We start from the raw sequence: 17161 nt of genomic DNA, 5'->3' as shown, positions 1-17161 counted from the left end.
ACATCAGCAAGTTTAGCATGAATTTTAGTATATAGAGATGTTTTGGCCGTGTCAGTAAATGTTTCCTGTCCATCTCTTAGTGTATTTTGATTCATTGACAAAGCTAAAGTGCCTTTTCCTTTGCAGTTTTGTAAAAATCCTTCTGTTATTATTCTGAGATGAAAACACACAGAATTAAATACACAGTTAGAAAGCTACCACCAACTTGGAGATCTTTAGTTAGATGCAACTGTAGTTCATGATAAAGCAAATTTATGGAGGGATATTCTGGATCATTCATACCCTTTCATGCAGCTAATATAATGTGCTGACTTTCTCAGTACTTTTAAAAGGATAAATAAATAGCCCTTTGAGTGTAGAGAAAAAGAACAGATATTATGATAGCAAAGTCAGAACCAAGGAATTAAAGCACTCTTGGTGCTCACTGTGCAATAGGCCTGTGTGGTTTTTAAGCCTTTTCAGGTTTAGACACCTTGAGAAACCTTGATGAGAGCACTTAGAGTTCATCTGATTTTGAGTTGATGTTTAGGATCATAATTCCAACTACTGATTGTTACTACTCATTCTTGCATGTAGGGAATCATGGAATTTCAGAGTTGGAGGGGGCTTCAAAGCTTTTTTCTAATGATTGAGTTCTTCTGCCTAATTTCAAATAGATAATTATCCAGCCGCTGTTTGTCAGAGACACTATTTCTTCTTTGGATATCTCTGATGGTGACTAACTGATGTTATCCTGAAATACGTTCTCAGTTGCTACAACCCACAGGCAAACTCTCAGGTCATTAAGAACAGTTGAGAACAGGTCTTTGTTTTCTTGTTTATCCTTCAGATGTTTGAAAGTAGTTTTCATCTTCTTACTAAGCCTTTTCTCTTCCACTCAGTTAATGGCTAGTTCCTTTACTAGTTTTTCATTAGACATATTTTTCTAATCTTGGGCTTACATAAAACAATTGACATTGACCCTGACTGATTACATGCTCTGTGTAGACCCTTATCCTATTTAGCCTTTTTTTTTTTTTTTTTTGATTTGGGAGATGTTCAAAGATTAAAGTTGGGCAGATCTACTAGGTGATGATGAATTGAACCAGTTCTCCTGCATCGTAGGCAGATTCTTTACCAGCTGAGCTATCAGGGAAGCCCAAATGACAACATTGGTGTTCTACAAAACATCTCACTGATCTTGTAATCAGGATTTGTTCATTCAGTACCTGTTTGTTGAGTACATACATGTGCCAGGTCCTGTGCTTGGCCTGGGGTTATAGCAGGGGCCAAGACAGACAGCATTTTTGCCCTCAGGCTGTTATAGTGTAGTGGGAATAAACAAGTAAATAAAGAAGCAAAGCCCCTCGAGTAGAAGAAAGGTTGAGAAACAGAAATGAGGCCGATGTGGTGGGGCACGGCAGGTAAGAGACTTTTCCTGGTCATAAAATAACCCTATCAAGTACTGCAGGGTCCAGCCTTTCCATAGAAGGCTTTCAATAAATATATCCTGCAATGAATGAGTGAGTGTTCCTTGGGAAGCTCAGTCACTGGGTCCAGAAATAACAGTTCAGATAGGAAAGAAAAGGCCAGACTGAGGCTGTGTGGTGATAATTCTGGGGTCAGGCTGTCTCTGCAAGCTCAGTGATGGGCAGCAGCATCCGTGAGTGTCAGTGCAGTTGGCCGCCTAAGGATGCTTTGGAAACAGTGTCCAGGTCTCAGGTGGTGACAGCCCTACTCTCACCACCCTGCTTTATCACCTTGGCTGTTCACTGTTAAGAGACTGACATCCCGGGGCATGGGCAGAGAGTGTGGGTCGTGGATGGTGCGTCTGGAAATGCTGGCACGGCTGAATGTGTTTTGACAAAGGAGACCTAAAGTGAAGATCTGATAGGTATTTTCATCCATTTCATCTTGTGGATGAGGATTTGGACTTCTTTTAACTAAAAAACAGAGACTGGAAATTGCAGGGAGAGTAATTTCATCTTAATCTGAGGACGAGCTCTGTAACAGACTGAAAATGGAGCAGCGGCCTCCTGAGCCAGCGCCTTCCCTGCCAGGAGTTGGCGAGGCCAGCCGTGCTCCAGCTGTGCTCCGTAGGCCCGGCAGCTTTGTGGCAGTTTATGACGAGCTCAGTACAGGAATAGGGCGTTGCTGTAGAAACTGTCAAAACTATCGCACGTTGTCATGACGTTCTTACCATATCTTCTAAAGGTGTATCTGCTCACAATGTGTTGAAAATGAAAAAACAAGCAAACAGCCTGCTTCTTTACCAGAAGCACTGGGCCGGGTGGCCACGTACTTAGGTAGACAGTTTGCATGTTGCCAAGATGTGGACTTGCCAGACGGCAGTGTAGGTCCCTCCTGTCCAGCGTTCTCACTCAGCTCCAGCCACTCAGACGCCTGTCCCTCCCCATCTTTCCTGCACACGCAACTGGGTCTCCCTGTCATGAAAGAAATCCTCCGAGCTCTGCTTCCCCTTCAAGCCTTCTTGCCAGTCTCTCTTTTCTGCCTAACTTGATCATTAGTGGTTTCAGTGTGTTCTCCTCCCTCCCTCCCAGACCTCTCGTCATCTCTCTGACTTGGCTTTCTGACAGCTGTCCGGGGTTCTCAGCGCGTCCTCCCTCCCAGGCCTCTCGTCATCTCTCTGACTCGGCTTTCTGACAGCTGTCCGGGGTCCTTGGGGCCCTCCTGGGCCCAGTTCAGTGGCTTCGCTCCGTCTGCATTGAGCCTCTCCATGGGATGTGGTTCTGATAACCAGCCTGTTCTTGCCACTCTTAACGTGGTCTGCATGAAAGGATTGTTTTTGACTTGCTTGTGTTTCTGACTATGCATCCTCAGCTTTCTGTGACTTCTTGATCTTTGTTTCCCTTAAAAGTCCACATCCCCCCAGGTTCTGTCCTCGGCCTCTCTGACATCTCAGAGGGCATGGCTATCCATTCCGATCCCACGGCTGCCCTCACTTCATCGTGTTAATGGTTCCAGATCTGAGGCATCTTGTGAAATCCAGAATGAAATTTAAAAACCTCTCCCACCAGACATGTCCTGTTAGTACCTCTATGTCCCCTTCCTGAAACCCTTGCCCGCAGAGGGGACACCCAGGGATTTGAGGCTTCAGACTGGTGTTGAGAAAGACCTTGGCGGTAGCAGGAGGGGGAGGATTGTCTGGGGCAGTTGGGTGTTTGGGGAGGAAGAGCAATTAAGAGACTAGAGGAAGAAGAGGTGAGAGTGAGTGAGGACTTTGAATTAAGCTGGGTTGAGGGGACGGAGAAGGAAGGAGACAGGTGTGAGGAACGTTAGAGGGGCGTTATCTTGGATGGATATGGAGTGGAGGAAGAGGGAAGGATTTGAGGCTTTAGGATGACCCCTGTGTTCTCTGGTAGTGATATTTTCTGGGGTAGGACATACAGGAGGAGGAGGAGAAAGGTGAACTGTATTGACAGAAAGGCGATGAGTTGAGTTTGGGAGTATGATGAGCTTCTGTGACATTTAACATCTTTATATAGGATTTACTTCATTGGTCATTCCTTTTTGAGAGTCTATTCAGCAATCATTGGAAAAGACCCTGATGCTGGGAAAGATTGAAGGCAAAAGAGGAAGAGGGCAACAGAGGATGAGATGGTTACATAGCATCACCAACTCAATGGACATGAGTTTGAGCAAACTCCGGGAGCTAGTGAAGGACAGGGAACCCTGGCGTGCTGCAGTCCATGGGGTCACAGAGTCGGACACAACTTAGCGAGTGAACAATAGCAGCAGTAGCTGTTCCGCCAGTGTTTGGGTGCCAACCCTAGCCCTTTGATTGTGTTTTTCCATTGACTCCCGTTAAACGTAGTTTGTGGAGGGATTCAGAGTTGTGCCATGCCTTGGCCCAGAAGTGAGGAGACAAGACTGTCTCCTGTATGGGTCCTGCTTAAGCAGCGCTAACAGCGTCGTGCTCCTTGTTTCCAGCTTGCCCCCGACGACGCCTGGCGGTGCCCGCACTGTAAGCAGCTGCAGCAGGGCAGCATTACGTTGAGCCTCTGGACTCTGCCCGACGTGCTGATTATACATCTGAAGAGATTTCGACAGGTAAGGAGAGCCTCTGGCCTAGGGAAGAGCGCTGTGACCAGGTGTCTTAGGCCCCCACTGGCGGGCTGTTGGGGATGGCTCTTTTGTGTCCCCTTGTGAGCCCATGATCTTGTGTTGTTACAGACCCACATTTTCCCCTGCGTTTGGGGCCCTGTGTTGTTCTTTCCCAAAGCAAAGTTCAAGCGTCCTGTGACCTTTGAATCCTAACCGTTTTAGTTCATACGGCAGATGTTTTACTTTGTTCCTGAGGATTTGCTTTAGATTTGTAAATGTTGTGCTCAAGTAAGTGTGCTTTGGGATTTAAAAAAAAATTTGAGCTCCTTTCTGGGGGCGGGAAGAATTCTGTTTCTACCTAAATTAATAACGGGTGTTGTCCTGCTTCCAAGGAGCTGTTGTACAGTTGGGGAGATGAGTCATGCATGTATACGAAGAAAATCTGCTTTGCATTGTATGGCTTTGTGAGTCAGTTTTCCCAAAAAGGCTTGTCTGTTCCTGAGGTTAGAGCTGTCCCGGGCTGCCCCCTTGTAAGGGAGGTAAATGAAAGGTAGATGCTGGAAGGAGTCTCTGAGCCTGGCTACGAGAAGGTACGGATCTGAAAGATTAGGAGGAGGCCTGCAGCCGGTGACGGAGGAGCACGTGTATAGTGCCTGGATGCAGTGGGCGCAGAGCAGGGCAGGAGGCTGAGAGCTGCGGCCAGTGTGGCTGGAGGTCCGGGGGGTCGGGGAGAAAGGCGTGAGTCGAAGTAGAAGAGGCCGGCGGTGGCTGGTAATCCAACCCTTGTAGGCACAGTGGGATTCTGAACCAGTGAAGCAACATGACCAAAGGCGCGATTTGAAGAGACCGTTCAGGCTGCTGTGTGGAGAATTAGAGGCTACAAGGATGCAGATGGGGAGGTCTGAAGGAGGCCATTTATCCAGGGCAGGCCTGGCTGATGGCTGGCATTGGAGTTGCGGCAGTGGAGGTGGAGAGACCTGGATAGATTTGGGAGATGTCTAGGACTCGCTGATGAAGTGAAGATGTTGGGGGCGCACGTGGTCGCTGGGGGTGGGGCTTGCACACGGAGGTTTGGAGTCCAGCCCCTGTGCTAGTGAGGAGTGAGCTTTTGCCTTGAGTGTCCCAGCTGCACACCTCCATTGAGGTCTGCGGGTGGACGGCCTGCTGGGGGTTTGCCCAGCCCTCTGTCTCTTTCCATCCACACAGACTGATGTCCTTTGCTTTCTGTTTCTTTTGAAGGCATATAGGCACGCCTCCAGTGCCCCAGCTCAAAACTGTAGTGTCATCTTTGACTGTTCTTTCTTGTCCCTGACACCTAGGCTTGCTTGTCCTCCCCACTTCCTTCCGTATGTGGCCTCTTCTCCCCATTCTTGCTGTCATCCTGCCAGTTCCAGCTTTCCTCTCCTTCCCAGCAGGTTGCAGTTGCGGTGTCTTTTTATTGGTTTTGTAACCTATCCTGCTCTTCCCTCTCGAGCACATTTTGGCCACTACTTCATGACAGCTCTGATGACATCACCTCCTGCCTCAGAGCCTCCCCTTGACTTCCCCCAAGCTTCCTCCCCAAGCTTCCCCCTTGACTACAGAGCAGGATCCAGGTTCTTAAGCCTGATAATGCAGGACCTGCCTCCCTTTCTCTTAGGAACTTTTCTCTCCCCTTAGAATGGGCATTATCTGTACCTGATTCATTTTTTTAAAGCCCCCATAGACACAGGAGGGCTTCCCTTGTGGCTCAATTGGTAAAGAATCTGCTTGCAATGTGGAAGACCTGGGTTTGATCCCTGGGTTGGGAAGATCCCCTGGAGAAGGGAAAGGCTACCCACTCCAGTATTCTGGCCTGGAGAATTCCATGGACTGTATATAGTCCATGAGGTTGCAAAGAATCAGACACGACTGAGTGACTTTCACTGTAGACACAGGAAACATTCAGTAGATATGTTTCAACTCATGGCAAGATTTCCAGATTGCCTAAGGTTGTCAGCTCAGTGAAGGTAGCAAGCTAAGTCACTGTTAACTTTGCATGTACTTGCTGGAGGAGGTGGGCCAGGAAGAGGCCCTGTTCCATGAGTTTGGTGCCAACACCGTGCTGTCCCTTGACGTATGTTGTTACTCCGTTCCTTTTCACGCCTCTGGATGAACCACCGGAAATTGTCATTTTGCACGTTAAAAGCCTTTATTAGGTAAGGGCCAGAAGGCTCATTATCCTCTTACATGTAGTTAATCACGGGTTCCATTTTTGGTGATATTAAAACCCTCTAGGTATTGGTGGGCCAGAAAGTTCGTTCAGGTTAGTCTATAGCATCTTACGGAAAAACGTGAATGAACTTTTTGGCCAACCCCGGTAGTTAACAGTGTTAACCTGTTCCCTGTGTCGTATGTCTTTGGAAACATCAGATAGGAAACCCAAACCTGCTTCAGCCGATAGAGTCTGCCTTTCACGCTGAACTGGCCTACCCTCTGCTCACATGAACATGCCATCAGGACTTGTTTTTCTTCTTGCAACAGGAAGGAGACAAGCGTATGAAACTTCAGAACATGGTCAAGTTCCCTTTGACCGGCCTGGACATGACACCTCACGTGGTCAAGCGAAGCCAGAGCAGCTGGAGTCTGCCGTCCCACTGGTCTCCGTGGAGACGGCCCTACGGACTCGGGAGGGACCCTGAGGACTACATCTATGACCTGTATGCCGTGTGCAATCACCATGGCACCATGCAAGGGGGGCACTACACAGGTCTGCAGCGCGAGAGGCCGGGCGCCTGTGCTGACGGTCCCCCGACGTGTTGTGCTTGCGACAGGGTGGCTGTGCTTTAGAACCTTGCTTTCTCTTCCAGCGGGAAGTGTGCCAACCACGAGGGCAGCTTTCACCTTCCAGTTCTCTGTTCCCTGGCCTCATCTGGTCAGGCTCTGACCCGAGCAGGGAGAGTGGTGGCCTGTGCAGAGGGGTGGCCTCGTCTGGCTCACCAGGACTTGCCTTCCTGACCTCACCTGCACAGCCCTGTTTAAGGTTCTGCTCTGCTTCCTTGAGGGCCTAGCATCTCCCTGATTTGGAGTGTTTGTGGACCACTTTTTTTTTAACAGTGTCTTTAAAGTGACTTGTAAGGGTTTTTCTTTTTGCTTTGTGTTCAAATTTATTTTTTTTTATTTGTCAAAGCAATAGTGCTCATCATGAAATTTAGAAACTAGAAAGAGGCAAAAAGAATAGTGCCATCAACCCATGAGGATACCACTCCAAAATAATTTGTGAGATTATTACTCAGAAAATGGTGGTGGGCATTCCCTGGAGTCCAGTGATCAAGACTTTGCACTTCCACTGTAGGGGGTGGGGGTTCAGTCCCTGGTCGGGGAGCTCAGAGCCCACATGCTGTGTGGCATGGCCAAAAACTTCAAAAGAAAAAAAAAAGGTAATATTTTTAGAAACTGTGATAAATAGCACGCAACAGAATTTTCCTTTTTAACTATTGTTAAGCATACAGTTCCGGAGAAGGCAATGGCACCCCACTCCAGTACTCTTGCCTGGAAAATCCTATGGACGGCGGAACCTGGTGGGCTGCAGTCCATGGGGTTGCTAAGAGTCGGACACGACTGAGCAACTTCCTTTTCACTTTTCACTTTCACGCATTAGAGAAGGAAATGGCGACCCACTCCAGGGTTCTTGCCTGAAGAATCCCAGGGACGGGGGAGCCTGGTGGGCTGCCGTCTGTGGGGTCGCACAGAGTCGGACACGACTGGAGCGACTCAGCAGCAGCAGCAGCAGCGGCAGCAGCGGCAGCTCGGTGTCATTAAGTCCATTCACATCTTCGTGCAATCATGGCCACTCTCCGTCTCAAATTTCTTGCATCTTCCCAAACTGAAACTCTGTATCCATGAAGCAGTAACTCCCTGTTGACCCCTCCCCAGTCCCTGGCAGCCACCGTTCTTTCTGTGAAGCTGATCACTCTGGGTACCTCGTGTGAGTGAATCATACGGTATTTGTCCTTTTGTGTCTGGCTTACTTCCCTTAGTGTGATGTATTCAAGAGTCACCCATGTTGTACTGTGTGTCGAATTTTCCTTCTTTTTTAAGGCTGAATGATATCCGTTGTAAGTAGGTAACATTCTGATAAGTGGCGTTTACTTCCAATGTTTTTTGTAAGTTGTGGCCATTACTTTATACTGTTGTGATTTGTACTGATGGGCTCTGTTCAGGTGAACCTCTATGGAGCACCTGCTCTGTTTCTTGCTTGCCATGGGCCATAACATATCAGAGGCATGTTGGAAACTAAAAAAACCTCAGCCTCTGTCTTCCAAGAGTGTAAACAAGTGGTTGGGACGGCGTAGGCACACATAATATGAAAGAGCGGAAGTGTGTATTAGGTTCTGTGATTGACGTGTGGACTGTGGGTTCCGGGAGGAGAGACTGGCTGGAGCACCCCCTTCTTGGAGGGTCAGGGGAAGCTGCGGTTAGTAACCTGCCACCTACACTCACGGGGCAGACACTTAGTTTTTGTAAACGTTATTTTTAATGCCTGCAGGATATTCTGATGATGAAACTCTAGTGTGATATATAACCATTTCCTGTTGTTGAACACATACATTATTTCTGGTGTTTAACTTTGAGGATGACAGTGGTGAACCCCTTTGTACATAGTCCCCTTCTGTATCTCTTTGAGATTGAGTCTCAGAAATGGAGTGATGGGGTTCAGGGCATGCATGCATGCTGGGGAGGCACGTATACTGGGGGCTTCTTGCCTGGACATCTGTATGTGGGGGGAACTTGATGTGTGGGTGGCCAGGACTAGGGTTTCTGCGTCCTTCCCACTCAGCCCGTTTGGCAGAAACACTTCTCTGGGACTTTCTTGTGTCCTCAATTCAATGGTTTCCACCACGGGGCCCCAGGGTGCTATTGGTTCGTAAATGCAGGGGGAGGTGGAGGAGGGTTGGCCCTGCCGGTTGGTCTTTCAGGCTTTCTGAGACTCCTCCCTGGCAGTCAGCCCCATAACATGGTAAGTGAGCCTGGCGGGTCCTAGACCCCCTCCTTGGCCTTGCACACTTCCTCTCTTAACTTGTTCTTCCTCCAGGAGGCAAGAGCTTGAGTGTGACTGGACACAATCTTTGGTTCTTGAAACCCAGTAAGTTCAAATTCTTTCAATATTTAGATGCTGCAAGCTGCAGTCACTTGTGAAAGGAGTGATCCAGCTTGGAGTGTGTCTCATAGTGGAGCGCTTTGGATGGCCTCCACTTGCCCTGCGAAGCACTTTCTAGGAGAAAAAGGAGATAGAGGATCTACTGAAAAAATCTATTAAAGCCAGATTTTAATACTAGATTTTGTACCTTACATATTTTATATTTATATTCTGTGGGAACCCCTTTGTGTATCTAGTTGGATTTTTCCTCTTGGGGCATTCCTGGTCATATCTCCATTCCTTGATACTAAGTCACAGAGTTATGTACTCAGGGACTCTAAGAATTGAAAGGGACTTAGAGGGAATTTAATTTCACTCATTAGTTGGTGAAGTAACACCTTCTCCAGCATCCCTGGTTGGTGTTTGTGTAGCCTCAGCTTTGGTAAAGAATCTTGCGTGCGGAACACTGTTTCTCAGGAAAATATGGACAAGCGTGTTGTGTGGTTTCTAGCTAGAAACTGTTAAGGAAAATAGGACATGCTAGCCTCATGTTGCTCTTTTTATGGGATAGACTGGAAAGTGCCTGGAAACCCATAGCTACCTTGGAGGCAGTACAATTAGAGGAGTGTGGGCTAGAAGCTAGACACGTCTTCCTAGCTCTGTGACGTTAGGCGAAGAACCGTATTCTAACCTAGTGGCCATGCAGGGGAGCTGAAATGCTCATGTCTGCTTCTTGGGGCCTGTTACCTAGGAGTGACTCAGATGTTTTCTGCATTTATTTCCCCTCTCCCATGCTTAGACGGTAAAGCGTCTGCCTACAATGCGGGAGGCCCGGGTTCAATCCCTGGGTTGGGAAGATCTCCTAGAGAAGGAAATGGCAACCCACTCCAGTATTCTTGCCTGGAAAATCCCATGGACGGAGAAGCCTGGTGGGCTATAGTCCATGGGGTCGCAAAGAGTCGGACACGACTGAGCAACTTGACTTACTTTACTCCTCATGCTTAGACCATACCACTGCTTCTTGCATAAGAACATTTAAGTACTTGAGCATTGTTAAGTTAAAGATACCTTACTTCTAAGCTTTCACTTGGAATGTTTATTTTAATGTGTTCTTTATTTTGCACTGGTTCTACCTATAGTTACATGGTATATGTATGGCTGACTTGTAATGATTCTAGAACAGTGCTTCTTAAATGATCTGCGATGAAGAACCTTTTAAAAGATTTCTTAAATCTTTTAAGAAATTTCCAGTCCTTTGTGAGCCAGAACTTACTCAAAAACACAATAAAAACATCAGACTACTCTGAATGTTTTTAAATGCTTACCCCGTTTTGGTGCTTCTCCTGTGGTCTGGCACCAGTCTGTGAGACACAATTTGCGTAGCACTGGTCTAGAAAACAATTTAGGAAACAGCGCTGGGAAGAAAAGCACACAGAATTATTTTATGAATACATCATTAGCCCGTTGATGAGCCCCTGAGAGTTTCCATGCTGTGTCTGAGGACAGAGCACCCCGAGGAGAAGCAGACTGGAGCTGGAACACGGTTGCCCTGCCACCTTCTCTCGGGCACGCTCCTCCGTACAGTTGCCCTCCCGCCCCTCCTCCCACTCCTGAACAGCACCCCCTCTCCAGCTGGGCCACAGTGTATCACGCCTGACCACGCCACTGACCAGACAGTTGCTGTTTGACCAGCTCCATTTGCGCTTTCCCCTCTGGTTCCAGTGAGTCCACAGCTGCAGACGACTTCCTGCCCTGCAGTCATAGGTTCTTCGCCTGCTCTTCTTTGTTGGCACCTGTCTGGTGTAGCCCTGCCTCGCCTGGTCCCTTTCATCTCCTTGGAGTCCATACTCACCCAGTGGTTGTGGCCTATCAAGGCTGTCACTCCTGGTGCCACTCGGGGACCTTATGTGTCCTGCCCCCCAGGCCCCTACTGCGTCTGTTCCGGCATTCAGCCGAATGTGGCAGCACTCATTCATGTTCACCCCAATAAGTTAGAAAGTACTGGTGCGCATATAGCTTTCCGGATCAAGATTCTTGCTGGTGCTTCAACACTCCTGATTCTTATCTCAGGCTTAGAATTTGATCTGGAGAGAAGGCCGCATGCATTCATCAGCCCCCATTCTCAGTTTGCTGGGGGACTTCCATGAGGCACCGTTTTGCTGCCTCTGAGGGAGGCAGGATACGGTGGGGGTTTAAGAACAAGCTCGAGGACTAGATAATTCTGAAACAGACTGGACCCCGTGCTTTACCAGCTGTGTGGCCTTGGGCAAGCTGGTTAATCATTTTGAGCCTCTGTAAAATGGGAGTAGTGATAGAACAAATTACATAGGATCAAATGAGATATACATAACAAGTGTTAAACAAGTATTAGCTGCTGCAGTGGCCACAGGCCTGGAAAAGGTCAGTTTTCATTCCAATCCCAAAGAAAGGCAATGCCAAAGAATGCTCAAACTACCACACAATTGCACTCATCTCACATGCTAGTAAAGTAAAGCTCAAAATTCTCCAAGCCGGGCTTCAGCAATATATGAACCGTGAATGTCCTGATGTTCAAGCTGGTTTTAGAAAAGGCAGAGGAACCAGAGATCAAATTGCCAACATCCGCTGGATCATGGAAAAAGCAAGAGAGTTCCAGAAAAACATCTATTTCTGCTTTATTGACTATGCCAAAGCCTTTGACTGTGTGGATCACAATAAACTGTGGAAAATTCTGAGAGATGGGAATACCAGACCACCTGACCTGCCTCTTGAGAAACCTATATGCAGGTCAGGAAGCAACAGTTAGAATTGGACATGGAACAACAGACTGGTTCCAAATAGGAAAAGGAGTATGTCAAGGCTATATATTGTCACCCTGCTTATTTAACTTCTATGCAGAGTACATCATGAGAAACGCTGGGCTGGAAGAATCACAAGCTGGAATCAAGATTGCCGGGAGAAATATCAATAACCTCAGATATGCAGATGACACCACCCTTATGGCAGAAAGTGAAGAGGAGCTAAAAAGCCTCTTGATGAAAGTGAAAGAGGAGAGTGAAAAAGTTGGCTTAAAGCTCAACATTCAGAAAACGAAGATCATGGCATCTGGTCCCATCACTTCATGGGAAATAGATGGGGAAACAGTGGAAACAGTGTCAGAGTTTATTGTTTTGGCCTCCAAAATCACTGCAGATGGTGACTGCAGCTGTGAAATTAAAAGACGCTTACTCCTTGGAAGAAAAGTTATGAACAACCTAGATGGCATATTGAAAAGCAGAGACATTACTTTGCCAACAAAGGTCCGTCTAGTCAAGGGTATGGTTTTTCTAGTGGTCATGTATGGATATGAGAGTTGGACTGTGAAGAAAGCTAAGCACCGAAGAATTGATGCTTTTGAAGTGTGGTGTTGGAGAAGACTCTTGAGAGTCCCTTGGACTGCAGGGAGATCCAACCAGTCCATTCTGAAGGAGATCAACCCTGGGATTTCTCTGGAGGGAATGATGCTGAAGCTGAAGCTCCAGTACTTTGGCCACCTCATGCGAAGAGTTGACTCACTGGAAAAGACTCTGATGCTGGGAGGGATTGGGGGCAGAAGGAGAAGGGGACGACAGTGGATGAGATGGCTGGATCGCATCACTGACTTGATGGACGTGAGTCTGAGTGAACTCCGGGAGTTGGTGATGGACAGGGAGGCCTGGCGTGCTGTGATTCAGGGGGTTGCAAAGAGTCGGACACGACTGAGTGACTGTACTGAACTGAACTGATTGTTAATATCATGATTTCTAGTTCTCAAAACACTAAAATGTTACAGCATCCTTAAAGCAGAGCTTCTCAGTCCTGGCACATTAGCATGTTTGCTGGTAGCTCTTCGTTGTGGTGCCTGTTCTGCGCACGGTAGCCTGTTTGGCAGCAGCCCTGGTCTCGATCCCCGACTCATCATTAGTGTCCTACCTGCCCTGCCAACCCCCAAGTTGTGACCGTCAAAAATGTCTCCATTCATTTCCAGGTGTCCCCTGGGGCAAAATCATCTCTGGTTGAAAGCCGTTGGTTTAACAAATACTCATTTTCTAAGATTAAGTAGAATTTCATCCATTTGGAATAGGTTGGAATTTCGTGAAACATCTTGCTTGTGTATGATTTGGAATTTGGCTTTTTTTTTTTTTTTAATCCTTTCTCTGCATTACTGCCTGCAACCTTAAAAAGTTATTAAATTATGTGAGGCAAGGAAGCGGTGTCTGTGGGTGGAGCGGAGCAGCCAGAGTGGCCACCCCGGTGCTGATGGCTGGTGGGCTCTCTTTGGCAGCGTTCTGCAAGAACTCCGTGGACGGCCTCTGGTACTGCTTCGACGACAGTGATGTGCAGCAGCTGTCAGAAGATGAAGTCTGCACGCAGACGGCATACATCCTTTTCTACCAGAGGCGGACGGCTATACCATCGTGGTCGGCCAACAGCTCGGTGGCAGGTAAGACCATTCCACTCCAGGGGCGGTTTTTCTGAGAACGGAAGGTGGTACTTGATGATCCAGAGGACTTCTCCAGAAGGTCCTCTGATTCTGCCGGTTGGATCAGGTTAATTGTCACATTTGCATTTAATCTGAAGGCAGAATGGTTGCAGTCAAGGAGACGGGGCTGGAATGTGCGAGCAACTGTGACCAGGAGTTGCCTTGGAGGTGGAGTGGAGTCCGGCTCAGTGCACGCTCGTGTGCTTACTTGTGGAGTCAGTGAGCGAGGGAGCTGAGGAGCACCACCGGGTGCTCACAGAGTAGAGGGACCGAGCGATTTGGAAACAGAACCAGACTCGGCTTTGCCACCCCTTGGTCGGGTTATCTTGGAGCATGTCCCATCTAAGCCACATATTTGTCATCCGTAACAGGGGTGTAATAATACTACCTACCTCATGAGGTCGTTGTGTCCAGCAGATCAGATAAACTTGGCGTTAAAGCCTTTTGTAAAGGGTAAAGCACCGTTACAAATTATTCTTTTTTTCCAGTAAGACTGGCCTATTCTGTTAGGAGAAGGATTGAAGGCTGTAATAATCACAGAGGGCTTGGGTTTAGTTTGATGAGATCTAGTCTGTTGTGTTAAACAAACACAAGAACCAGTATCCACACTTAATGTTGATGCAGCCACACACAATCCAAACGGGGAGAAGGTGTCTTAATGCCACGTTGGGGTTGAGAGAATAGGACAGAGTTCTGGAACGTGGCAGTGTGTGATCAGTTATTCATCCCTGCGCCCCTCAAAGCTTGTGAGGGATAAGCCGGAAGCCACTCAGAGAAAGCGTCGCTGAGGCAGAGAGACCCCTGGTGCATCACGCCCCACGCGGTACAGCACTCAGTCTGAAGCTGCTGTCTTCGTTCACAGAAGGCGCGAACTCACGGCTCTAGTGCCGTCCCGCAGTGCTTTCCAGAGTCAGATGTGCTCGGACCTGACACCCCCTTGAGGTCTCGAGACGGTCATGCTGCTGCACGCTCTCCATCTCAGGAGTGGTTTCTGTTGTCCTAACTCATATTTAAGGGCCTTCCTGGAACAGACAAGACAGAACGGCACGTGGCCCTGTGTGTGTGTGTGCTTGCTTGTTGTATATTAATACTGTGGTTTAAATGATTTAAAAATTTCACCGAACAGGCCAGGAAAGTAACAGTACACCGCTGCTTGCTTTCGTCTCTCTGTCTGGAGTATTACTGCAAGTGCTTAGAACAGTGCTGTGGTGCTCAGTAAACGTTTCTAGGGTAGATGGAAGGTATGAACAGTTGTGTCTGTTCCATTCTGTTGCTGGCTCTTAAGACTTTGCCTTATGAAGTGTCCGTCCCTGTACTTGGATTTTACAGCTACAGACGTGAGTGGGAGTCTGCCCTCTTTCATCCTCACAGCGGTCATTCGAGCGGGCATGGTGTGGGGTCTGGGAGTTAGCGCCGGCCCGACAGTGAGGTCCCCGGGCTTCTGGCCTGACCTCGGTGCCCGCTTCCTTTCCTGCAGGCTCCACGAGTTCCTCCTTGTGTGAACACTGGGTGAGCCGACTCCCGGGGAGCAAGCAAGCCAGCGTGACCTCTGCGGCTTCCTCCAGACGCACCTCCCTGGCCTCGCTGTCTGAGTCCGTGGAGATGACCGGGGAGAGGAGTGAAGACGACGGTGGGTCTGGGTTTCGGTGACAGATTTCCAAAACGGCGACTTGTGGACACGCACACAGGCTCCCTCGTATTGAGGAGCCAAGTGCCAAGAAGGGGTTGGGGGAACATCAAAGAGGGTGACAGTGAGGGGACTGCGTGGCTGTGGTCACCATCGTATGTAACCTTTTATATCACCGGGCCTCTCGCTTTTCCTCTGGGATCCAGGACTTTCTCCTTCCACTTTGTCGTTTTTCACTTTTAAAGTCTAAACGTGGAGGTTAGAACTTTAACTCTGTACGGTAACGGGTACAGTTTAATCGAAGTGCTTCTTAAACTCTTCAGAGTAGCTGTGAGGGGACTCGGCGAGCTTGCGGTTTGCCGAGGGCTTTGCGGGAGGCTGCCTGGGGATGAGCTGCTATGCGGGGCCTGGTGTGGGAGCGCCTGACTTGGCTCGGCTTCTCCTTCCCACCACGCTGTCTCCCTGGAGGGACTTGGGGAGTGCAGAAGCAGCTAGAACAGAAGCCATTACCTTTTTATAAAGCTGTTTGGGGGGATTTTGAAAGCAGTCACAGTATGCAAGCTTGGAAAAGCTGATAAAAATTGAGCTCTGGTGTTTTCGCCTTCAGATCCCGCTGGACTAGTGGCAACACAGCCCTCCGTTCCACCCAGGGCCCCAAGCTGGGGGGAGGCGATCAGGCAGCTGGAGTCCTGAGCGTTGGGAGGGGGAGAGAGTGAGCTCAGCCTCTATGGGATACCATGAGCTCGGTGACTCACCCCCAGCAGGCCTCAGTCAGTCTGTGGCCTGCATTTCCATCGCTTCTAGTAAACTGCTGCTTGCTGGTGGTGATGGGTAAATCTGAACACAAATTGTAGGAAGAAAACGGGAGTCTGGAGGAAGGCCTGACGTGGAGAACTCCCTCCCACCTCCAGCTCTGCCCCTTCTTCCGACTGTTGCGTCTTCATTTGTAGCGTAAGAGTCTTGGGATATAACCACCAAGCTCCTGGCTGGCACTCCTGACATTTCATGAAAAACTGACAGTGCCCCTCGGCTTGTTTATCATTTAGAGGTGGTTTTCAGCAAAGCCTTTAAACTTCGAGCTCACTGTTTCAACAGTGAGCCTAGATATGGTTTGCCCCCAGTCTGTTTTAAATGGCGGAGTTGGGGGAATCGGTATCCTCTTTGGGGTCATCATCATACAGTCGTGCTGGGTGATGCCCATGGACCAGGGCCTGTCTCTCAGGGTCTCATCCAGACGGAGCTGTATTAATACCACAGCTCCAGTAGCAAGTGTGGAGAATTTCATTTAGAATATTTTCTTTGGAAGTTCAAAGTCACTTACTGCTCTAATTATGAATATTTTTCTTGAAAGTTTTAAGGCACTCAGGGTAGAAGTGTATTGTCTCTAGTCCTTTCCACTGATGGCATTCACAGCCAGCGATCACAGGCCCGCCTGCCTGTGATGTTGAGTTGGGGGAAGGGGTTGTGGTTCTGTTGCTGGCTCTGCCTCTAATTACCTTTGTGGTCATGGGCACGGACCTTGCTGCTGTGGGCCCCAGTGTCCTTAATAAGATGAACTGCTCACGTTTATTGAGCAGTGTGCAATGTCAGGTACCTTGCCGGGCACAGGACTTTGAAGACTTTATTTAATTCTTCTAGTAGCTCTGTGAGTTACAAGGGTCAGGAAATTATGGCCCACAGGCCAAATATGGCCCCTGTCTTTATTTGTTAACAAAAAAAAGTTTTGTTGGAACACAGCCATACCTGTTTGTTTATTTGTTGCCTGTGGCTGCTTTTGCACTAGGGGGGCAGAGTTGAACAGCTGCCCCACAAAGCCTAAAATATTTACTGTCTTGGCCATTAGAGTAAAAGTCTGCTGAGCCCTGATGTTGAGCAAGAAGGTGCTTTGCTGGTCCTGAAGTTAGAATGCCCC

The 17161-nt window shown here is 48.4% G+C and overlaps 1 protein-coding gene across 1 annotated transcript in view; it reads left to right on the top strand.

Annotated features, from left to right (window-relative positions):
* The window catches only part of USP31 (ubiquitin specific peptidase 31), an 80462-nt gene that overhangs the window by 57810 nt on the left and 5491 nt on the right, over positions 1-17161 (top strand). Inside the window, exons 12-15 of the mRNA XM_069570348.1 lie at positions 3931-4050; positions 6547-6772; positions 13425-13583; positions 15100-15252. Of these exons, the coding sequence (XP_069426449.1) occupies positions 3931-4050; positions 6547-6772; positions 13425-13583; positions 15100-15252 (658 nt within the window). The remainder of the gene's footprint in view (positions 1-3930; positions 4051-6546; positions 6773-13424; positions 13584-15099; positions 15253-17161) is intronic.

Source organism: Ovis canadensis, chromosome 24, assembly GCF_042477335.2.
Source record: "Ovis canadensis isolate MfBH-ARS-UI-01 breed Bighorn chromosome 24, ARS-UI_OviCan_v2, whole genome shotgun sequence".
In the NCBI taxonomy this organism is placed as follows: Eukaryota; Metazoa; Chordata; class Mammalia; order Artiodactyla; family Bovidae; genus Ovis; species Ovis canadensis.
The sequence above is the reverse complement of the archived record's forward strand: the minus strand, read 5'-3'. Positions and strand labels throughout refer to the sequence as shown.